Source organism: Mobula hypostoma, chromosome 3, assembly GCF_963921235.1.
Source record: "Mobula hypostoma chromosome 3, sMobHyp1.1, whole genome shotgun sequence".
In the NCBI taxonomy this organism is placed as follows: Eukaryota; Metazoa; Chordata; class Chondrichthyes; order Myliobatiformes; family Myliobatidae; genus Mobula; species Mobula hypostoma.
In genome coordinates, this window is record NC_086099.1 from 122,592,537 (window position 1) to 122,612,359 (window position 19,823).

The window sequence follows — 19,823 nt, forward strand, 5'->3', positions numbered from 1 at the left end:
TAACAATACCAGAATGAGTGTTCAAATCCCACCACTGCATCTGGGAAAGTTAAACCCTGTTAAAGATTTAGAGTTAATACATCTCTTTGATAAAATCAACAACAGCTAGCTTGCTGTAAAAACCCTCTTGTGCCCTTCAGGAAGGAGATCTTACATCCTAACTCAGTTTGGCCAAAGACTCAGCACTGCAGTTAGTTCTTAAAGGTTCTAGCAACCTATAATAATGTTACCTAGATTCCCCAAAAGAAAAAAATAAAAACATTTCACCAGGAGGTTGCATGAATGATGGAGTATTATCTTTCAGGAGATGTTGAACAAACATGGGCTGTTTTCTCTGGAGCATCAGAGTCTGAAGGGTGACCTGTAGAATATCTAAAATTAAGAGAGGCATAGATCGTCAGCCTGGTTCACAAGGTGGAGATGTCAAATATTAACAGGCCTGGGTTCAAGGTGAGTGGGGGAAGTTTATACCAGAGAACATAGAGGAGGTTTGACCTAAAAGCAGCAATGTGTCAGCAGTAAACTATCTTTACTAAAAAAAACTGCAAAATAACAAGCCACAGCACAAGAGAGAACAGATGCTAAACACGACAAGGTAACTGGAGGCTCAGAACAACTGGTTGAGGCTGGCTGGTTCGATATTTGAACAAAGGGCTGGCTTTAAATAGGCTGCAGATGATGAGTTGGAAACAAGTGGCAGATGACTCCTTTTAGCTGGGCAAAGACTGGGAGGTGCCTGCCTGTACAGGCTGAACAGTTTAAAGGAGATTTACAAAGCAGGCTTTTACACAGACTACGGTAGGTGCCTGCAATGAGCTGACAGAGGAAGGTGGTGGTTTCTGAATTGGAATCAGGTTTATTGTCACACACATATGTTGTGAAATTTGTTGTTTTGCAGCAATAATACAATGTAATGTACAAAATATTTCTACAAATCTCAATAAGAAGCGGGACAAAAGGGGAGCAAAATCGTGAGGTAACACACATACAAAACTCCACAGGTCAGGCAGCATCTACAAAAATAAATAAACAGTCGATGTTTGGGCTGAGACCCTTCTTCAGAACCAGATAAAATAGTGAGCTAGTGTTCATGGGTTCATTGTCCATTCAGAAATCTGATGGCGAAGGGGAAGAAGCTGTTCCTGAAAAGTTGAGTATGTGTCTTCAAGTTCCTGTCCCTCCTCCTTGATGGTAGCAATGAGAAGAGGGCATGTCCCGGGTGATGGGGTCCTTAATGATGGATGCCACCTTCTTGAGACATTGCCTTTTGAAGATGTCCTCGATGCTGGGAGGCTAGTGCCCATGATGGAGCTGGCTGAGTTTAGAACATTCTGCAGCTTTTTCCAATCATGTGCAATGTTCTCTCCATATCAGATGGTAATGCAGCTAGTTAGAATGGTTTCCACAGAACATGTGTAGAAATTTGCGAGTGTGTTTGGTGACATACAAATTCTCCTCGAACTCCTAATGAAATGTAGCCACTGTCGTGACTTCTTTGTAATTACTTTAATACGTTGGGCTCAGAATAAGTCCTCAGAGTTGTTGATACCCGAAAATCTGAAGTCATTTTAAGGCTTCCATCAATCATGGCAGCAATATAGAATTCTGTGCTCAATGGCCACATTATTAGGTACCCCTGTACATCTGCTCATTAATGTGAATATCTAATCAGCCAATCACGCTGCAGCAACTCAATGCGTAAACGTATGCGGGCATGGTCAAGATATTTGTTGCTGTTCAGACCAAACATCAGAATGGGGAAGAAATGTGATCTACTGACTTTGTTGGTGCTAGGTGGGGTGGTTTGAGTATCTCAGAAAGTGATGATTTCCTGGGATTTCACACACAAAGAGCCCTAGAATTTACAAAGAGTGGTGCAAAGAAACAAAAAGAAATCCAGTGAGTGGCAATTCTGTAGGCAAAAGTGCCTTGTTAATGAGAGAGGTCAGAGGAGAATGGCCAGACTGGTTCAAGCTGACAGGAAGGTGACAGTAACTCAAATAACCATGCGTTACAACAGTGGTGCGTAGAAGAGCATCTCTGAATGCAGACGCCGAACCTTGAAGTGGATGGGCTACAGCAGCAGAAATCTACGATCATAGTATCTTTTAGGGTACTTTCTAAACTTAATAAAGTGACCACTGAGTGTTGAGTCAACTAGCAAACGCACACAGGCCATTCAACCCATCATGTCCATGCTGACCATCAATGCCATTCAGCAGTCCTTGATCTGCAGCCTACTAGTCTTGACAATTCAAGTGCTCTTTCAGATACTTGTTAAATGTGAGAGTCTCTGCCTTCACCACCCCCTCAGCAGTGTGTTCCAGATTCCAAGTCCCCTCTGGGTGAAAACATTCTTCTCCAGATTCCCTCTAACCTTCCCTTAAGGCTCTAGTAGGCACTGCTTATTCCATCACAAGAAAAGCTCTCCCCACTATTGAGCACGTCTACAAAGACCACTGCCACAAGAAAGCAGCATCCATCATCGAGGAGCCCCACATTCCAGGCCATGCTCTCTTCTTGCTGCTACCATTGGACAAGAGGTACAGGAGCCTCAGGTCCCACACCAGGTTCAGGAACAGTTATTACCCCTCAACCATCAGGTTCCTGAACCAGTGTGGATAACTTCACTCACTCCAACTTTGACCAGATTCCACAGTCTACAGGCTCACTTTCAAGGCCTCTACAACTTGTGTTCTCAGTGTATTTATTTTCACTGTTTGATTTCTTTTGCACATTATCTGTATAATTTTTTCATAAAACTCAATTCTATTTATTTTATCCCTGTAATTTCCTGCAGCAAAACAAACCTCAAGGTAATATATGGCAACATTTACATATCTTGCTCATAAATTTACTTTGAACTTTGAACTATGTCCTCCAGTTATGGCACTTCTATTCCAGGGTAATGCTTTCAGGTATTGACTCCAAGCCCCTCCTAATTTTGTATGTGCCTGTCAGGTTGTTTCCCCACTGCAAACGAAACAAAGCGAGCTCTCTCCAGACTCCTCTCGTAAATGAAAGGCTCATATGCATGCACATTTTTCTTGGTGGAAGTCATAACTCTGCATCCAATAAATAATGGCTCAAAGAAGAGTTTGCCTCTGAAGTAAAACACACAAAATGCTGCAGGCCAGGCAGCATCTGTGGAAATGAATACACAGTCAACGTTTCAGGCCAAGACCCTTCATCAAGACTGGCTGCAATTGGCCTCTTTGAATGAGACTGGGCCAGATTAGTTTTATTTGTCACGTGTACATTTGATACATGCAGTGAAATGCATCACCGGCGTCAAATCAAATCGGCGAGGATTGTGCTGGGGGCAGTCCGCAAGTGTTGCCATGCTTCCAGCACTAACGTAGCACCGCCACAACTCACTAACCCTAACCCGTACATCTTTGGACTGTGGGAGGAAACCAGAGCACCCGGAGGAAACCTGTGTGGTCAGGGGGAATACACAAACTCCTTCCAGACAGTGCGGGGTCCAATAAGTGGTATTGCCAGGCACCCTCCTTCCACTGAACTGTGGGCCCCTGATAAATCAATTGGCCAGAATAGTCCTCTCTGGAATCTGACTGCCCCGTAACTACCCAGCCACATATTACGTTGCACGATGTCAGTGTTCTCATCCAAGGCAACAGCCCCAGAACTGAGGCCGTAATTGAAAACCTCCAGCAGACAGCCGGCACCATATTCCCGAAGCACACACTCCACTCAGCTCAGTTGGACGAAGGGGACCATTGCTGGTGAGGCTGCACTGGATTCCAGCCTCTTTACTTGAGGAACATTATACTGGTTTTGGAGGTAGTACAGAGGAGGTTCACCAGGTCAATTCCTGGGGTGAGAGGGTTGGCCTTTGAGGAGAGATTGAGTCACCTTGGACTGTACTTGCTGGAATTGAATTGACTTTATTACCTGCATCCTTCACATACATGAGGAGTAAAAATCTTTACGTTACGTCTCTGTCTAAATGTGCAATGTGCAATTTATAGTAAATTGTAATAAATAGTGTGTACAACAGGACAGTCAGTATAACATAGGAGTACAATTGTGTCAGCATGAGTTAATCAGTCTGGTGGCCTGGTGGAAGAAGCTGTCCTGGAGTCTGTTAGTGCTATGATACCATTTCCTGGATGGGAGCAGCTGGAATGTGGTTGGGGTGATTCGGCTCCCCAGTGATCCTTCTCTGTACACACCTGTCTCTGTAAATATCCTGCATAGTGGGAAGTTCGCATCTACAGATGCGCTGGGCTGTCTGCACCACTCTCTGCAGAGTCATGCGATTGAGGGAAGTACAGTTCCCATACCAGGCAGTGATGCAGCCAGTCAGGATGCTCCCAATTGTGCCCCATACCAAACTTCTTCAACCATCTGAGGTGAAAGAGGCACTGTTGTGTTTTTCTCACCACACAGCCGGTATGTACAGACCACATGAGGTCCTCGGTGATGTTTATGCCGAGTAGCTTAAAGCTGTTCACCCTCTCAAACCCAGATCTATTGATGTCAATAGGGGTTAGCCTGTCTCCATTCCTCCTGTAGTCCACAAACAGCTGCTTTGTTTTTGCGACATTGAGGGAGAGGTTGTTTTCTTGACTCCACTGTGTTAGGGTGATGACTTCTTCTCTGTAGGCTGCCTCATTATTATTTGACATTAGGCCAATCAGTGTAGTCTAGTCAGCAAATTTAATTAGCAGATTGGAGCTGTGGGTGGTGACACAGTCGTGGATATACAGAGAGTAAAGGAGGGGGTTTAGTACACAGCCCAAAGGGGCTCCTGTGTTGAGGGTCAGAGGGACAAAGGTGAGGGAGCCACTCTTACCACCTGCCGGCGATCTGACAGGAAGTCCAGGATCCAGCTACACAAGGCAGGGTGAAGGCCGAGGTCACTGAGCTGCTTGTCGAACCTGGAGGTAATTATGGTGTTGAATGCTGAACTGTAGTCCAAGAACAGCATTCCCACATAATTCAGAAGGATGAGAGGGACTCTTACAGACAGATATAAAACAATCTTTTATTTTATTTTTATTTTGTGATATAGTGTGGAACAAGCCACGCTGTCCAGCAACCCACCAGTTTAACCCTAGCCTAGTCACAGGACAATTTACAATGAACAATTAACCTACTGACCAGTATATTTTTTGACTGTGGGGGGAAACCAGAGCACCCAGAGGAAAACCACATGGTTCTTGGGGAGAACATACAGACTGCAATGGAATTGAACTTTGAACTCCATTCCACCCCGAGTGCTAACTGCTACGCTACGGTGGTGACCACGGTATTTTGGTATTCTTTTGTAGTGATACAGCATGGTAACTTATAAAAGGGATGGATAAGACAGAGACAGGGAAGTTGTTTCCATTGGTAGGTAAGACAAGAACTAGGGGACATGGCCTCAAGATTCAGGGAAATAGACTTAGGATGGAGATGAGCAGGAGGCGGTTTTCCCAGAGAGTAGTGAATCTGTGGAATTCTCTGCCCAGGGAAGCGGTAGATTGTGTGGCCCTCCGTTGGTCAAAGTCATCCATGTTACCTACGTTGTTGGTGCAGTGCTGTCTGTGGCTGACGAGACCAATGGGGGAGTGGCTGTCTCTGTTGCAGAAATTGCATCTACAAGTGGTCCTATCTGTGCTGGAGATACGGCATTCCTTGCTGTGGGCCCATTTGTCTTCAGCCACTTTCAGGAATATTTCCTCGCCTGACTAGAGGATGTCTTTGGGAACACGGCCATCCTGCATGCGGCAGACATGACAAAACCAGCACAGCCTACACTGCCTGAGCAGGGTGTACACGCCAGGGAGGCCGGCACGAGAAACAAACTCAGCATTGGGTACTCTGCCTCTCCAGGAGATGCCCAAGATGTGACAAAGATACCTTAAGTAGAAGGTATTGAGCCTTCTCTCCTGTGCAGCATATGTTGTCCAAGTCTGACTGCCCTACAGCAGTGTGCTGGTGAAACAAGCCATCTTTGTGTTGACTGAGAGTTCGGAATTCTCCCAGACTCGTGTTGCAGCCTTCCCAATCTGCTTGCCGATTTCTGTGTCTGAGGAGAGGTCGTCACTGGTGATGGAGCCCAGGTATGTGAACTGATGGACAACATCCAGTTTGTAGTTATCAGTGGGAATGACTGGTGGTGGCTCCGTGTCCTGCCCCAAGACGCTTGTCTTTTTCAGGCTGATAGTCAGACCAAATTCCTTACAGGCTGGGAGAAGTGATCCATCAGAGTCTAGAGGTTTTTGTGGAGTGTGGGTTGTGACTGCTGCATCATCAGCAAGCAGCATGTCTCCGATTGTGGGAAAGTGGAAACACCTCATTAAGTACATTGAAGACACAGTTAGATTGATTGTTACATCGCAGGGGAATTAAGGGTGATGTGGAGGAAGGCAGGTAGGTGGAGCTGAGTTCATGGTCAGATCAGTCACGATCTTATTGACTGGTGGAGCAGGCTTGATGGGCCAGTGGCCTACTCCTGCTCCTATTCCTTATGTTCTAACGTTCAAGGATACCCTCAAAGCTTCCTTGTGAATGTAGATATTCCATTGTGTCATGAGCAGTGTGTGTGTCTTTGTATGTATGAATGAGTGTGTGTGTGTGTGTGTGTGTGTGTGAGTGAGTGCATATATAGGTGTTTACATCTGTGTGTGTGTGAGTAGTTACTTGGAACTAAGAGGACAAATATCTTGTTAACATGTGGAACTCTTTTGAAGGTGTTTCAGGTTTGCGTGTGTGTGTGTGTGCATCTGTTGAAGTGCACAATGTCCTGTAACAGGATGTGGGCACATACTGACAACAGTTTGCAACATAGCCAGAGTCTTGCTAATGCACGAGATTGCATCACCACCTGCTTGTTCAGTCATTGCATTTATTTATGTCATTTCTGAGTAATTTGTTTCTCTACATACTACTGTCTCTCTAGATCAATTCTTGCCATTCTAGGGTGGGTCAAATGTACTTCACAGCAAATGAATTCCTTTTTCTGATTAGCTGTTGTCTTTGGAAATGCAGTGGCAAATAAACACACAGCCCACACAAGCAGCAATGATGTCTGTGATTGGTTGATTTCACTTAGGGACTGGGTGGGGGTGGAGTGGAACATCAGCTTAGAGACCTGGATGCTTTCCTGGTCTTGCAACAGTTGTCTTATTTTCAATGTCAATGCCCCCTTCGGTCTTGCACCCAGCCCTTAGCACTGTTTTCCTCCAGATCATCATGGAACTGAGGCAGGCAATGGAAGCTATACAGTTAACATGCAAAACTATTGCATGCACTCAGTCCTGTACTCAGCGGCCACATTATTGGGTACATCTGTACACCTGCTGGTTAATGCAAACATCTGATCAGCCAATCATGCAGCAGCAACTCAATGCATAAAAGCACGCAGATGTGGTCAAGAGGTTCAGTTGTTCAGACCAAACTTCAGAACGGGGAAGAAATTTGATCTAAATGACTTAAACCGTGTAATGGTTTTTGGTGCCAGATGGGGTGGTTTGCGTATCTCAGAAACTGCTGATCTCCTGGGATTTTCACACACAACAGTCTCTAGACTTTACAGAGAACGGTGTGAAAAACAAAAACCATCCAGTGAGTGGCAGTTCTGTGCATAAAAATGCCTTGCTAATGAGAGAAGTCAGAGGAGAATGGCTAGACTGGCTCAAGTGGACAGGAAGGTGACAGTAACTCAAATAACCACATGTTACAACAGTGGTGTGCAGAAGAGCATCTCTGAATGCACAACACATTGAACCTTGAAGTGGCTGGGCTACAGCAGCAGAAGACCATGAACTTACACTCATTGTCCACTTTACATGAAGTACCTAATAAGATGGCCACTGAGTGTAAATAGATTAAGTTTTGGTTGTTATGGGAGTCAATGGCGATGGGGAAGGTGGATTGATTGCCAGTGAAAGGGTCACCCATATTCTGGCCAAATGATATAGGTCCGCATGGTCAAGTGGGCCAATGGGCCAGTTTCTGTGCTGTAGTGATCTATAAATCTGTAACTGTGCAATGTTCCTCAGACCGGGTCTTATTTACAAAAATAAGGTGTGTCCTGAAGATCCGGCTTTAAGCTTTAATCAGATGTGGAATAATGTTGGACTCTTCTGTCGCAGGTGAGAAGCTTTCAAGATGGCTCTCAGATGTTTAAAGACTCTGAAGTATATGCTGTTTGCATTCAACCTGGTATTTTGGGTAAGTACTGGAATGACCTTCAGAGGGAAAACAAACTCTGCAGTTGAAAGTAATAATTCATCCTGTGCAGTGAGGGGTTGTTGCACTACATTGTGACATGTCACAGGAGGGCTCCAGACGCCATTACTGCTGATCCCTCTCTGAGGATTGTCACCTTGTCATGGTGGAGAGCCTTGTGAATTCCCGAGAGCGATGCTTCCTGGAGCTTAGCTCCTGGTAGGGTCACCCATGGTGGAAAGGTGAAGGGGGAGTTTCCAATCCAACCAAGACGTCAACGGTGGAGCTGGCGGAAGGTGATGCCACATCACAACGCCAGTGAAGTCGGGTGAAGGCTGCAGCAGTGAAGGGTCCCCAGACATCTTGCACTCCACGCCACCCGAGCCTGACACCGATCTGTCAGGAACTGTGTGGTAGCAGCCCGTGCATCACCCTCGCCACGTTAAGCAAGATCACACACACAGCCATTCTCCTTTAAGGAAATCTATCAGAATACGTGGATCCTGGATTGGTCTGAATAGAATTCTGAGGGCCTACCAGTAGACAACCCCATACTCAACTCGAGTAGATGCTGTGTGTATCTACAATAATGTAACTATTGTCCCACAGGTACAGTGAGCCAGCATTCCACCCCACCTGCAGACCCAGAGTCATGTTACCCTCCCTTCACTCTGTGTCCCCTACTGCTCTGTAAGACAATGCCTCCCCACGACTGTCGGTCCTCTGCGTACAGTGAGTCACTGCCACTGTCCCTCTCCTCTGTACACTGGTGGTGAATCCCGACTAAGAGCTCCAGCAGGGACTATTATCTTTTATTTTCCAGAGATACAGCACAGAACTGGCCCTTCTGGCCCAGTAACCCTCAAGTTAACTCTCGCCTAATCACGGGACAATCTACAATGAATTATTCTTCTCTGGAATGTGGGAGGAAACCAGAGCACCCAAAGAAAACACAGGGCACAAATTTGACTGGGCATCAGTGAACGTCATGGCACAAGCAAATATGCAGCATGCAAGAGAATTCCAAGAAGCGCGGTTTTTCGTGAACAATTCTGTAAATATACACCCAGATCTCGATCCCGTTTAGAAGCCAATGTGGGCAAAAATTCCAGACCATGCAATTCCAGAGTTTGCCATGCAGCCAATCAGCAACAAGAGCCCCTCCCTATGTCACAATTGAGTTTCTGTAATGATGACCAATCAGCTGATTGATACGTATATAAAGGCCAAGCATCCGGAGGACACACCACAAATTAACAATACTCTGATGATGTCTCCTCGCAGGGCGACGAAACACTTGCCAATGGATTGCCGAGATCGGAGAACTCAACCCAAACATTAGTAGTTCTCCATCTCACCACAGGGAAAAAAGGCCGAGTTCACTCAACCAACATGCTCCCCAATCCAGGCAACATCCTTGTAAATATCCTCTGCACCCTTTCTATAGTTTCCACATCCTTCCTGTAGTGAGGCGACCAGAACTGAGCACAGTACTCTAAGTGGGCTCTGACCAGGGTCCTATATAGCTGCAACATTACCTCTCGGCTCCTAAACTCAATCCCACGATTGATGAAGGCCAATGCACCGCATGCCTTCTTAACCACAGAGTCAACCTGCACAGCAGCTTTGAGTGTCCTGTGGACTCGGACCCCAAGATCCCTCTGATCCTCCACACTGCCAAGAGTCTTACCCTTAATACTATATTCTGCCATCATATTTGACCTATCAAAATGAACTACTGCACACTTATCTGGGTTGAACTCCATCTGCCACTTCTCAGCCCAGTTTTGCATCTTATCAACGTCCCATTGTAACCTCTGACAGCCCTTCACACTATTCATAACACCCCGAACCTTTGTGTCATCAACAAATTTATTAACCCATCCCTCCACTTCCTCATTCAGGTCATTTATAAAACTCATGAAGAATAAGGGTCCCAGAACATTGAGGCACACCACTGGTCGCCGACCTCCATGCAGAATATGACCCATCTACAACCGCTCTTTGACTTCTGGACCCACAAAGCAATGTCCCCTTGGATTAATTTGACCCTTCCTTCCTACAGAGCCCTCCATTTTTCAATCCTCCTCTGTCTACTGCATGTAAGAATCTCTTAATTATCCCTAAAGTATCTGCCTCTACCCTGGCAGTGCGTTTCATACACCCACCACTCTCTGTGTAAATCTTACCTCTGACATCCCCCCTATACGTTCCTCCAATCACCTTAAAATTATGTCCCATCGTATTAGCCACTTCTACCCTGGGGAAAGGTCTCTGGTTGTCCACTTGTTCGATGCCACTTATCATCTTATACGTCTCTGTCAAGTCGCCTCTCATTCTCCTTCACTCCAAAGAGAACGAAGCTCAGAATGAATTTTAATTAAAATACCTTTGGCTCCTCTGTTGAATCTCAGGATTCATTCTCTCCCTCATTCCACACATTACTATCTCCAAACTCCCCTTGCCTGAAGCCTGGCATCCTTCAGATGCCAATGGAAAGTGAAGGTGAACCACCCTTTTACAGTCAGTCCTGCTGCAAGAGGAGCAGCGGGTGGGCTTAGAGAAAGGGGAAGGATCGGAGGGAGGGGGCAGGGGGAGGAGAGTGGGTTTAGAGAAAGGGGGAAGGATCGGAGGGAGGGGACAGGGGGAGGCGAGGGTGGGTTTAGAGAAAGGGGAAGGATCGGAGGGAGGGGGCAGGGGGAGGAGAGGGTGGGTTTAGAGAAAGCGGGAAGGATCGGAGGGAGGGGGCAGGGGGAGGAGAGGGTGGGTTTAAAGAAAGGGGAAGGATCGGAGGGAGGGGGCAGGGGGAGGAGGGTGGGTTTAGAGAAAGGGGGAAGGATCGGAGGGAGGGGGCAGGGGGAGGGGATGGTGGGTTTAGAGAAAGGGGAAGGATCGGAGGGAGGGGGAAGGGGGAGCAGAGGGTGGGTTTAGAGAAAGGGGAAGGATCGGAGGGAGGGGGCAGGGGGAGGAGAGGGTGGTTTTAGAGAAAGGGGAAGGATCGGAGCAAGGGGGCAGGGGGAGGAGAGGGTGGGTTTAGAGAAAGGGGGAAGGATCGGAGGAAGGGGGCAGGGGGAGCAGAGGGTGGGTTTAGAGAAAGGGGAAGGATCGGAAGGAGGGGGCAGGGGGAGGAGGGTGGGTTTAGAGAAAGGGGAAGGATCGGAGGGAGGGGGCAGGGGGAGGAGGGTGGGTTTAGAGAAAGGGGAAGGATCGGAGGGAGGGGGCAGGGGGAGGAGAGGGTGGGTTTAGAGAAAGGGGAAGGATCAGAGGGAGGGGGCAGGGGGAAGAGAGGGTGGGTTGAAAGAAAGGGGAAGGATCAGAGGGAGGGGGCAGGGGGAGGAGGGTGGGTTTAGAGAAAGGGGGAAGGATCGGAGGAAGGGGGCAGGGGGAGGAGAGGGTGGGTTTAGAGAAAGGGGAAGGATCGGAGGGAGGGGGCAGGGGGAGGAGAGGGTGGGTTTAGAGAAAGGGGAAGGATCGGAGGGAGGGGGCAGGGGGAGCAGAGGGTGGGTTTAGAGAAAGGGGGAAGGATCGGAGGGAGGGGGCAGGGGGAGGAGAGGGTGGGTTTAGAGAAAGGGGAAGGATCGGAGGGAGGGGGCAGGGGGAGGAGGGTGGGTTTAGAGAAAGGGGGAAGGATCGGAGGAAGGGGGCAGGGGAGGAGAGAATGGGTTTAGAGAAAGGGGAAGGATCAGAGGGAGGGGGCAGGGGAGGAGAGGGTGGGTTTAGAGAAAGGGGGAAGGATCGGAGGGAGGGGGCAGGGGGAGCAGAGGGTGGGTTTAGAGAAAGGGGAAGGATCGGAAGAGGGGGCAGGGGGAGGAGGGTGGGTTTAGAGAAAGGGGAAGGATCGGAGGGAGGGGGCAGGGGGAGGAGGGTGGGTTTAGAGAAAGGGGAAGGATCGGAGGGAGGGGGCAGGGGGAGGAGAGGGTGGGTTTAGAGAAAGGGGAAGGATCAGAGGGAGGGGGCAGGGGGAAGAGAGGGTGGGTTGAAAGAAAGGGGAAGGATCGGAGGGAGGGGGCAGGGGGAGGAGGGTGGGTTTAGAGAAAGGGGGAAGGATCGGAGGAAGGGGGCAGGGGGAGGAGAGGGTGGGTTTAGAGAAAGGGGAAGGATCGGAGGGAGGGGGCAGGGGGAGGAGAGGGTGGGTTTAGAGAAAGGGGAAGGATCGGAGGGAGGGGGCAGGGGGAGCAGAGGGTGGGTTTAGAGAAAGGGGGAAGGATCGGAGGGAGGGGGCAGGGGCAGGAGAGGGGGGGTGTAGAGAAAGGGGAAGGATCGGAGGGAGGGGGCAGGGGGAGGAGAGAATGGGTTTAGAGAAAGGGGAAGGATCAGAGGGAGGGGGCAGGGGGAGGAGAGGGTGGGTTTAGAGAAAGGGGGAAGGATCGGAGGGAGGGGGCAGGGGAGGAGAGGGTGGGTTTAGAGAAAGGGGAAGGATCGGAGGGAGGGGACAGGGGGAGGCGAGGGTGGGTTTAGAGAAAGGGGAATGATCGGAGGGAGGGGGCAGGGGGAGGAGAGGGTGGGTTTAGAGAAAGGGGAAGGATCGGGGATGGGGCGGGGGAGGAGAGGGTGGGTTTAGAGAAAGGGGAAGGATCGGAGGGAGGGGGCAGGGGAGGAGAGGGTGGGTTTAGAGAAAGGGGGAAGGATCGGAGGGAGTGGGCAGGGGGAGGAGAGAGTGGGTTGAAAGAGGGGAAGGATCGGAGGGAGGGGGCAGGGGGAGGAGAGGGTGGGTTTAGAGAAAGGGGAAAGATGAGAGAGGGGGGCAGGGGGAGGAGAGGGTGGGTTTAGAGAAAGGGGGAAGGATCGGAGGGAGTGGGCAGGGGGAGGAGAGGGTGGGTTGAAAGAGGGGAAGGATCGGAGGGAGGGGGCAGGGTGAGGAGAGGGTGGGTTTAGAGAAAGGGGAAGGATGAGAGAGAGGGGGCAGGGGGAGGAGAGGGTGGGTTGAAAGAGGGGAAGGATCGGAGGGAGTGGGCAGGGGGAGGAGGGTGGGTTTAGAGAAAGGGGAAGGATCGGAGGGAGGGGGCAGGGGGAGGAGAGGGTGGGTTTAGAGAAAGGGGAAGGATCAGAGGGAGGGGGCAGGGGGAGGAGAGGGTGGGTTTAGAGAAAGGGGGAAGGATCGGAGGGAGGGGGCAGGGGGAGGAGAGGGTGGGTTTAGAGAAAGAGGGAAGGATCGGAGGAAGGGGGCAGGCCAGGAGAGGGTGGGTTGAAAGAGGGGAAGGATCAGAGAGAGGGGCAGGGGGAGGAGAGGGTGGGTTTAGAGAAAGGGGAAGGATCGGAGGGAGGGGGCAGGGGGAGGAGAGGGTGGGTTTAGAGAAAGGGGAAGGATCGGAGGGAGGGGGCAGGGGGAGGAGGGTGGGTTTAGAGAAAGGGGAAGGATCGGAGGGAGGGGGCAGGGGGAGGAGGGTGGGTTTAGAGAAAGGGGAAGGATCGGAGGGAGGGGGCAGGGGGAGGAGAGGGTGGGTTTAGAGAAAGGGGAAGGATCAGAGGGAGGGGGCAGGGGGAAGAGAGGGTGGGTTGAAAGAAAGGGGAAGGATCAGAGGGAGGGGGCAGGGGGAGGAGGGTGGGTTTAGAGAAAGGGGGAAGGATCGGAGGAAGGGGGCAGGGGGAGGAGAGGGTGGGTTTAGAGAAAGGGGAAGGATCGGAGGGAGGGGGCAGGGGGAGGAGAGGGTGGGTTTAGAGAAAGGGGAAGGATCGGAGGGAGGGGGCAGGGGGAGCAGAGGGTGGGTTTAGAGAAAGGGGGAAGGATCGGAGGGAGGGGGCAGGGGGAGGAGAGGGTGGGTTTAGAGAAAGGGGAAGGATCGGAGGGAGGGGGCAGGGGGAGGAGGGTGGGTTTAGAGAAAGGGGGAAGGATCGGAGGAAGGGGGCAGGGGGAGGAGAGAATGGGTTTAGAGAAAGGGGAAGGATCAGAGGGAGGGGGCAGGGGAGGAGAGGGTGGGTTTAGAGAAAGGGGGAAGGATCGGAGGGAGGGGGCAGGGGGAGCAGAGGGTGGGTTTAGAGAAAGGGGAAGGATCGGAAGGAGGGGGCAGGGGGAGGAGGGTGGGTTTAGAGAAAGGGGAAGGATCGGAGGGAGGGGGCAGGGGGAGGAGGGTGGGTTTAGAGAAAGGGGAAGGATCGGAGGGAGGGGGCAGGGGGAGGAGGGGGTGGGTTTAGAGAAAGGGGAAGGATCAGAGGGAGGGGGCAGGGGGAAGAGAGGGTGGGTTGAAAGAAAGGGGAAGGATCGGAGGGAGGGGGCAGGGGGAGGAGGGTGGGTTTAGAGAAAGGGGGAAGGATCGGAGGAAGGGGGCAGGGGGAGGAGAGGGTGGGTTTAGAGAAAGGGGAAGGATCGGAGGGAGGGGGCAGGGGTAGGAGAGGGTGGGTTTAGAGAAAGGGGAAGGATCGGAGGGAGGGGACAGGGGGAGGCGAGGGTGGGTTTAGAGAAAGGGGAATGATCGGAGGGAGGGGGCAGGGGGAGGAGAGGGTGGGTTTAGAGAAAGGGGAAGGATCGGGGAGGGGGCGGGGGAGGAGAGGGTGGGTTTAGAGAAAGGGGAAGGATCGGAGGGAGGGGGCAGGGGGAGGAGAGGGTGGGTTTAGAGAAAGGGGGAAGGATCGGAGGGAGTGGGCAGGGGGAGGAGAGGGTGGGTTGAAAGAGGGGAAGGATCGGAGGGAGGGGGCAGGGGGAGGAGAGGGTGGGTTTAGAGAAAGGGGAAAGATGAGAGAGAGGGGGCAGGGGGAGGAGAGGGTGGGTTGAAAGAGGGGAAGGATCGGAGGGAGTGGGCAGGGGGAGGAGAGGGTGGGTTGAAAGAGGGGAAGGATCGGAGGGAGGGGGCAGGGTGAGGAGAGGGTGGGTTTAGAGAAAGGGGAAGGATGAGAGAGAGGGGGCAGGGGGAGGAGAGGGTGGGTTTAGAGAAAGGGGAAGGATCGGAGGGAGGGGACAGGGGGAGGCGAGGGTGGGTTTAGAGAAAGGGGAATGATCGGAGGGAGGGGGCAGGGGGAGGAGAGGGTGGGTTTAGAGAAAGGGGAAGGATCGGGGAGGGGGCGGGGGAGGAGAGGGTGGGTTTAGAGAAAGGGGAAGGATCGGAGGGAGGGGGCAGGGGGAGGAGAGGGTGGGTTTAGAGAAAGGGGGAAGGATCGGAGGGAGTGGGCAGGGGGAGGAGAGGGTGGGTTGAAAGAGGGGAAGGATCAGAGGGAGGGGGCAGGGGGAGGAGAGGGTGGGTTTAGAGAAAGGGGAAAGATGAGAGAGAGGGGGCAGGGGGAGGAGAGGGTGGGTTGAAAGAGGGGAAGGATCGGAGGGAGTGGGCAGGGGGAGGAGAGGGTGGGTTGAAAGAGGGGAAGGATCGGAGGGCAGGGTGAGGAGAGGGTGGGTTTAGAGAAAGGGGAAGGATGAGAGAGAGGGGGCAGGGGGAGGAGAGGGTGGGTTGAAAGAGGGGAAGGATCTGAGGGAGTGGGCCGGGGGAGGAGGGTGGGTTTAGAGAAAGGGGAAGGATCGGAGGAAGGGGGCAGGCCAGGAGAGGGTGGGTTGAAAGAGGGGAAGGATCAGAGAGAGGGGCAGGGGGAGGAGAGGGTGGGTTTAGAGAAAGGGGAAGGATCGGAGGGAGGGGGCAGGGGGAGGAGAGGGTGGTTTTAGAGAAAGGGGAAGGATCGGAGGGAGGGGGCAGGGGGAGGAGGGTGGGTTTAGAGAAAGGGGAAGGATCGGAGGGAGGGGGCAGGGGGAGCAGAGGGTGGGTTTAGAGAAAGGGGAAGGATCGGAGGGAGGGGGCAGGGGAGGAGGGTGGGTTTATAGAAAGGGGGAAGGATCGGAGGGAGTGGGCAGGGGGAGGAGATGGTGGGTTTAGAGAAAGGGGAAGATCAGAGGGAGGGTGCAGGGGAGGAGAGGGTGGGTTTAGAGAAAGGGGGAAGGATCGGAGGGAGGGGGCAGGGGGAGGAGAGGGTGGGTTGAAAGAAAGGGGAAGGATCGGAGGGAGGGGGCAGGGGGAGGAGGGTGGGTTTAGAGAAAGGGGGAAGGATCGGAGGAAGGGGGCAGGGGGAGGAGAGGGTGGGTTTAGAGAAAGGGGAAGGATCGGAGGGAGGGGGCAGGGGGAGGAGGGGGGGTTTAGATAAATGGGAAGGATCGGAGGGAGGGGGCAGGGGGAGGAGAGGGTGGGTTTAGAGAAAGAGGAAGGATCGGAGGGAGGGGGCAGGGGGAGCAGAGGGTGGGTTTAGAGAAAGGGTGAAGGATCGGAGGGAGGGGGCAGGGGGAGGAGAGGGTGGGTTTAGAGAAAGGGGAAGGATCGGAGGGAGGGGGCAGGGGAGGAGGGTGGGTTTAGAGAAAGGGGGAAGGATCGGAGGGAGTGGGCAGGGGGAGGAGAGAATGGGTTTAGAGAAAGGGGAAGGATCAGAGGGAGGGGGCAGGGGGAGGAGAGGGTGGGTTTAGAGAAAGGGGGAAGGATCGGAGGGAGGGGGCAGGGGGAGGAGAGGGTGGGTTTAGAGAAAGGGGAAGGATCGGAGGGAGGGGACAGGGGGAGGCGAGGGTGGGTTTAGAGAAAGGGGAAGGATCAGAGGGAGGGGGCAGGGGGAGGGGAGGGTGGGTTTAGAGAAAGGCGAAGGATCGGAGGGAGGGGGCGGGGGAGGAGAGGGTGGGTTTAGAGAAAGGGGAAGGATCGGAGGGAGGGGGCAGGGGGAGGAGAGGGTGGGTTTAGAGAAAGGGGGAAGGATCGGAGGGAGTGGGCAGGGGAGGAGAGGGTGGGTTGAAAGAGGGGAAGGATCGGAGGGAGTGGGCAGGGGGAGGAGTGTGGGTTTAGAGAAAGGGGAAGGATCGGAGGGAGGGGGCAGGGGGAGGAGAGGGTGGGTTTAGAGAAAGGGGAAGGATCAGAGGGAGGGGGCAGTGGGAGGAGAGGGTGGGTTTAGAGAAAGGGGGAAGGATCGGAGGGAGGGGGCAGGGGGAGGAGAGGGTGGGTTTAGAGAAAGAGGGAAGTATCGGAGGGAGGGGGCAGGGGCAGGAGAGGGTGGGTTTAAAGAAAGGGGAAGGATCGGAGGGAGGCGGCAGGGGGAGGAGAGGGTGGGTTTAGAGAAAGGGGAAGGATCGGAGGGAGGGGGCAGGGGGAGGAGAGAGTGGGTTTAGAGAAAGGGGGAAGGATCGGAGGGAGGGGGCAGGGGGAGGAGAGAATGGGTTTAGAGAAAGGGGAAGGATCAGAGAGAGGGGGCAGGGGGAGGAGAGGGTGGGTTGAAAGAGGGGAAGGATCAGAGAGAGGGGCAGGGGGAGGAGAGGGTGGGTTTAGAGAAAGGGGAAGGATCGGAGGGAGGGGGAAGGGGGAGGAGAGGGTGGGTTTAGAGAAAGGGGAAGGATCGGAGGGAGGGGGCAGGGGGAGGAGAGGGTGGGTTGAAAGAGGGGAAGGATCAGAGAGAGGGGCAGGGGGAGGAGAGGGTGGGTTTAGAGAAAGGGGAAGGATCGGAGGGAGGGGGAAGGGGGAGGAGAGGGTGGGTTTAGAGAAAGGGGAAGGATCAGAGAGAGGGGCAGGGGGAGGAGAGGGTGGGTTTAGAGAAAGGGGAAGGATCGGAGGGTGGGGGAAGGGGGAGGACAGGGTGGGTTTAGAGAAAGGGGAAGGATCGGAGGGAGGGGGCAGTGGGAGGGGACGGTGGGTGAGGTGCTCCATTTAGGTAGCACTGAGAGAAGGACGACTCCTGTGTGGAGACTGCAGGGTAATTTTGATGCCATTTTGTGCAGGAGCTGTACCTGATAAGATGCCTATATTTTGTTGGTCTTCATTAGTCTGGGGATTGAGTTCAAGAGCTGTGAGGTAATGTTGCAACTCTATAAGACTTTGGTTAGACCACCTTTGGAATATTGTGTTCTGTTCCGGTCACCTCATTATAGGAAGGATGGGGATGCATTAAGGAAGGTGCAGAAGAGGTTTACCAGGATGCTGCCTGGGTTAGAGAGCATGTCTTATGAGGATGGGTTGTGTGAGTTAGGGCTTTTGTCTTTGGAGTGAGGGAGGTCAAGAGGTGACTTGATATCGGTGTACAAGATGATCCAAGGCATAGATCGAATGGACGGCCAGATACATTCTCCCCAGGGAGCAAATGGCTAATACCAGAGGGCATAATTTTAAGGTGATTGGAAGAAAATATAGAGGTGGAGGGGATGTCAGAGGTACGCTTTTTACGGCGATTGCATTGAATGCCCTGCCAGGGTTGTGGTAGAGGCAAATCCATTAGAGACATTTAAGAAACTCTTAGATAGGTACATGGATGATAGAAAAATGGAAGGTTATGTGTGAGGGAAGAGTTAGATTGAAAGGTTGACACAACATTGTGGGCCAAAGGTGCTATACTGTTCTGTAATGTCTGTGTTCAGTGTTCTGGGTTCTTAGCGTCACAATGACGTAGCAGGTAGAGTCATTGCCTCAACTCCAGAGATACTAGCTCGATCCTGACCTCAGCGGTTGTCTGTGTGGAGTCTGCGTGCTCTCCTTGTGGCTGTGTGGACTTCCCCCAGGTGCTTCACTTCCCTCCCACAATCCAAAGGCCTGCTGGTCAGTGGGTTAATCGGCCTAGGAGTGAATGGTGGGATCTGGAGGGAGTGGGTGAGGATGAAACGATGGGATCAATGGGAGATTACGCTACAGGTGTGACTGATGGTCACCACGGCCTCTGTGGGCTGAATGGCCACCTTCTGTGCTGTGATGTGATTTTCCGCTATGCAATGGAGAAACTGTTTTCTCTCTCTGTTCCAGATCAGCGGATGTGTCATCATGGGATTGGGAATCTACATGCTGAGCATGAGGACTGTCGGTGTGTTGTTCTCCAGCCTGCCGTCCCTCTCCGTGGCAAACATTCTCATCATCGTGGGCTGTATTACAATGGTGGTGGCATTCCTGGGCTGCACCGGCTCCATCAAGGAAAACAAATGCCTGCTCCTGTCGGTAAGCACTGTTGGATGTCTGTGCGCTTGGAGCAGCAATACAGTGGGAAGTGAGGATGCCGTGTAACAGCCAGCGTGGCAACTTCGCCTCGGCTTTGAGAAATAGAGTCAGAGGGAACGGCAGACAGGGGGGCTCTGCAACGGAGAGACAAAACTGCCCAATGCTCGAGTGGTACCAGTCTGCTGCCATCAAATTCAAAGTTTAAAGTTTAAATTAATTATCAACAGGTGAATATCATACACAACCTTGAGACTCCTCTTCTTGTAGGCGGTCATAAAACAAAGAAACAGCTGTACAGGGCCCTGGTGAGACCACACTTGGAGTATTGTGTACAGTTTTGGTCTCCAAATTTGAGGGAGGACATTCTTGCTATTGAGGGAGTGCAGCGTAGGTTCACGAGGTTAATTCCCGGGATGGTGGGACTGTCATATGTTGAAAGATTGGAGCGACTGGGCTTGTATACACTGGAATTTAGAAGGATGAGAGGGGATCTGATTGAAACATATAAGATTATTAAGGGATTGGACATGCTAGAGGCAGGAAGCATGTTCCCGATGTTGGGGGAGTCCAACACCAGAGGCCACAGTTTAAGAATAAGGGGTAGACCATTTAGAACGGAGTTGAGGAAAAACTTTTTCACCCAGAGAGTTGTGAATCTGTGGAATGCTCTGTCTCAGAAGTCAGTGGAGGCCAATTCTCTGGATACTTTCAGAAAAGAGTTAAATAAAGCTCTTAAAGATAGTGGAGTCAAGGGATATGGGGAGAAGGCAGGAAAAG

The 19,823-nt window shown here is 52.1% G+C and overlaps 1 protein-coding gene across 4 annotated transcripts in view; it reads left to right on the top strand.

Annotated features, from left to right (window-relative positions):
* LOC134344234 (leukocyte surface antigen CD53-like) overlaps positions 1 to 19,823 on the top strand; it is a 49,868-nt gene that overhangs the window by 12,609 nt on the left and 17,436 nt on the right. For all 4 annotated transcript variants that reach the window (XM_063043690.1, XM_063043693.1, XM_063043692.1 and 1 more), the window contains exons 2-3: positions 8,109 to 8,187; positions 18,858 to 19,046. In XM_063043690.1, the coding sequence (XP_062899760.1) occupies positions 8,125 to 8,187; positions 18,858 to 19,046 (252 nt within the window). In that variant the 5' untranslated portion in view covers positions 8,109 to 8,124. The remainder of the gene's footprint in view (positions 1 to 8,108; positions 8,188 to 18,857; positions 19,047 to 19,823) is intronic.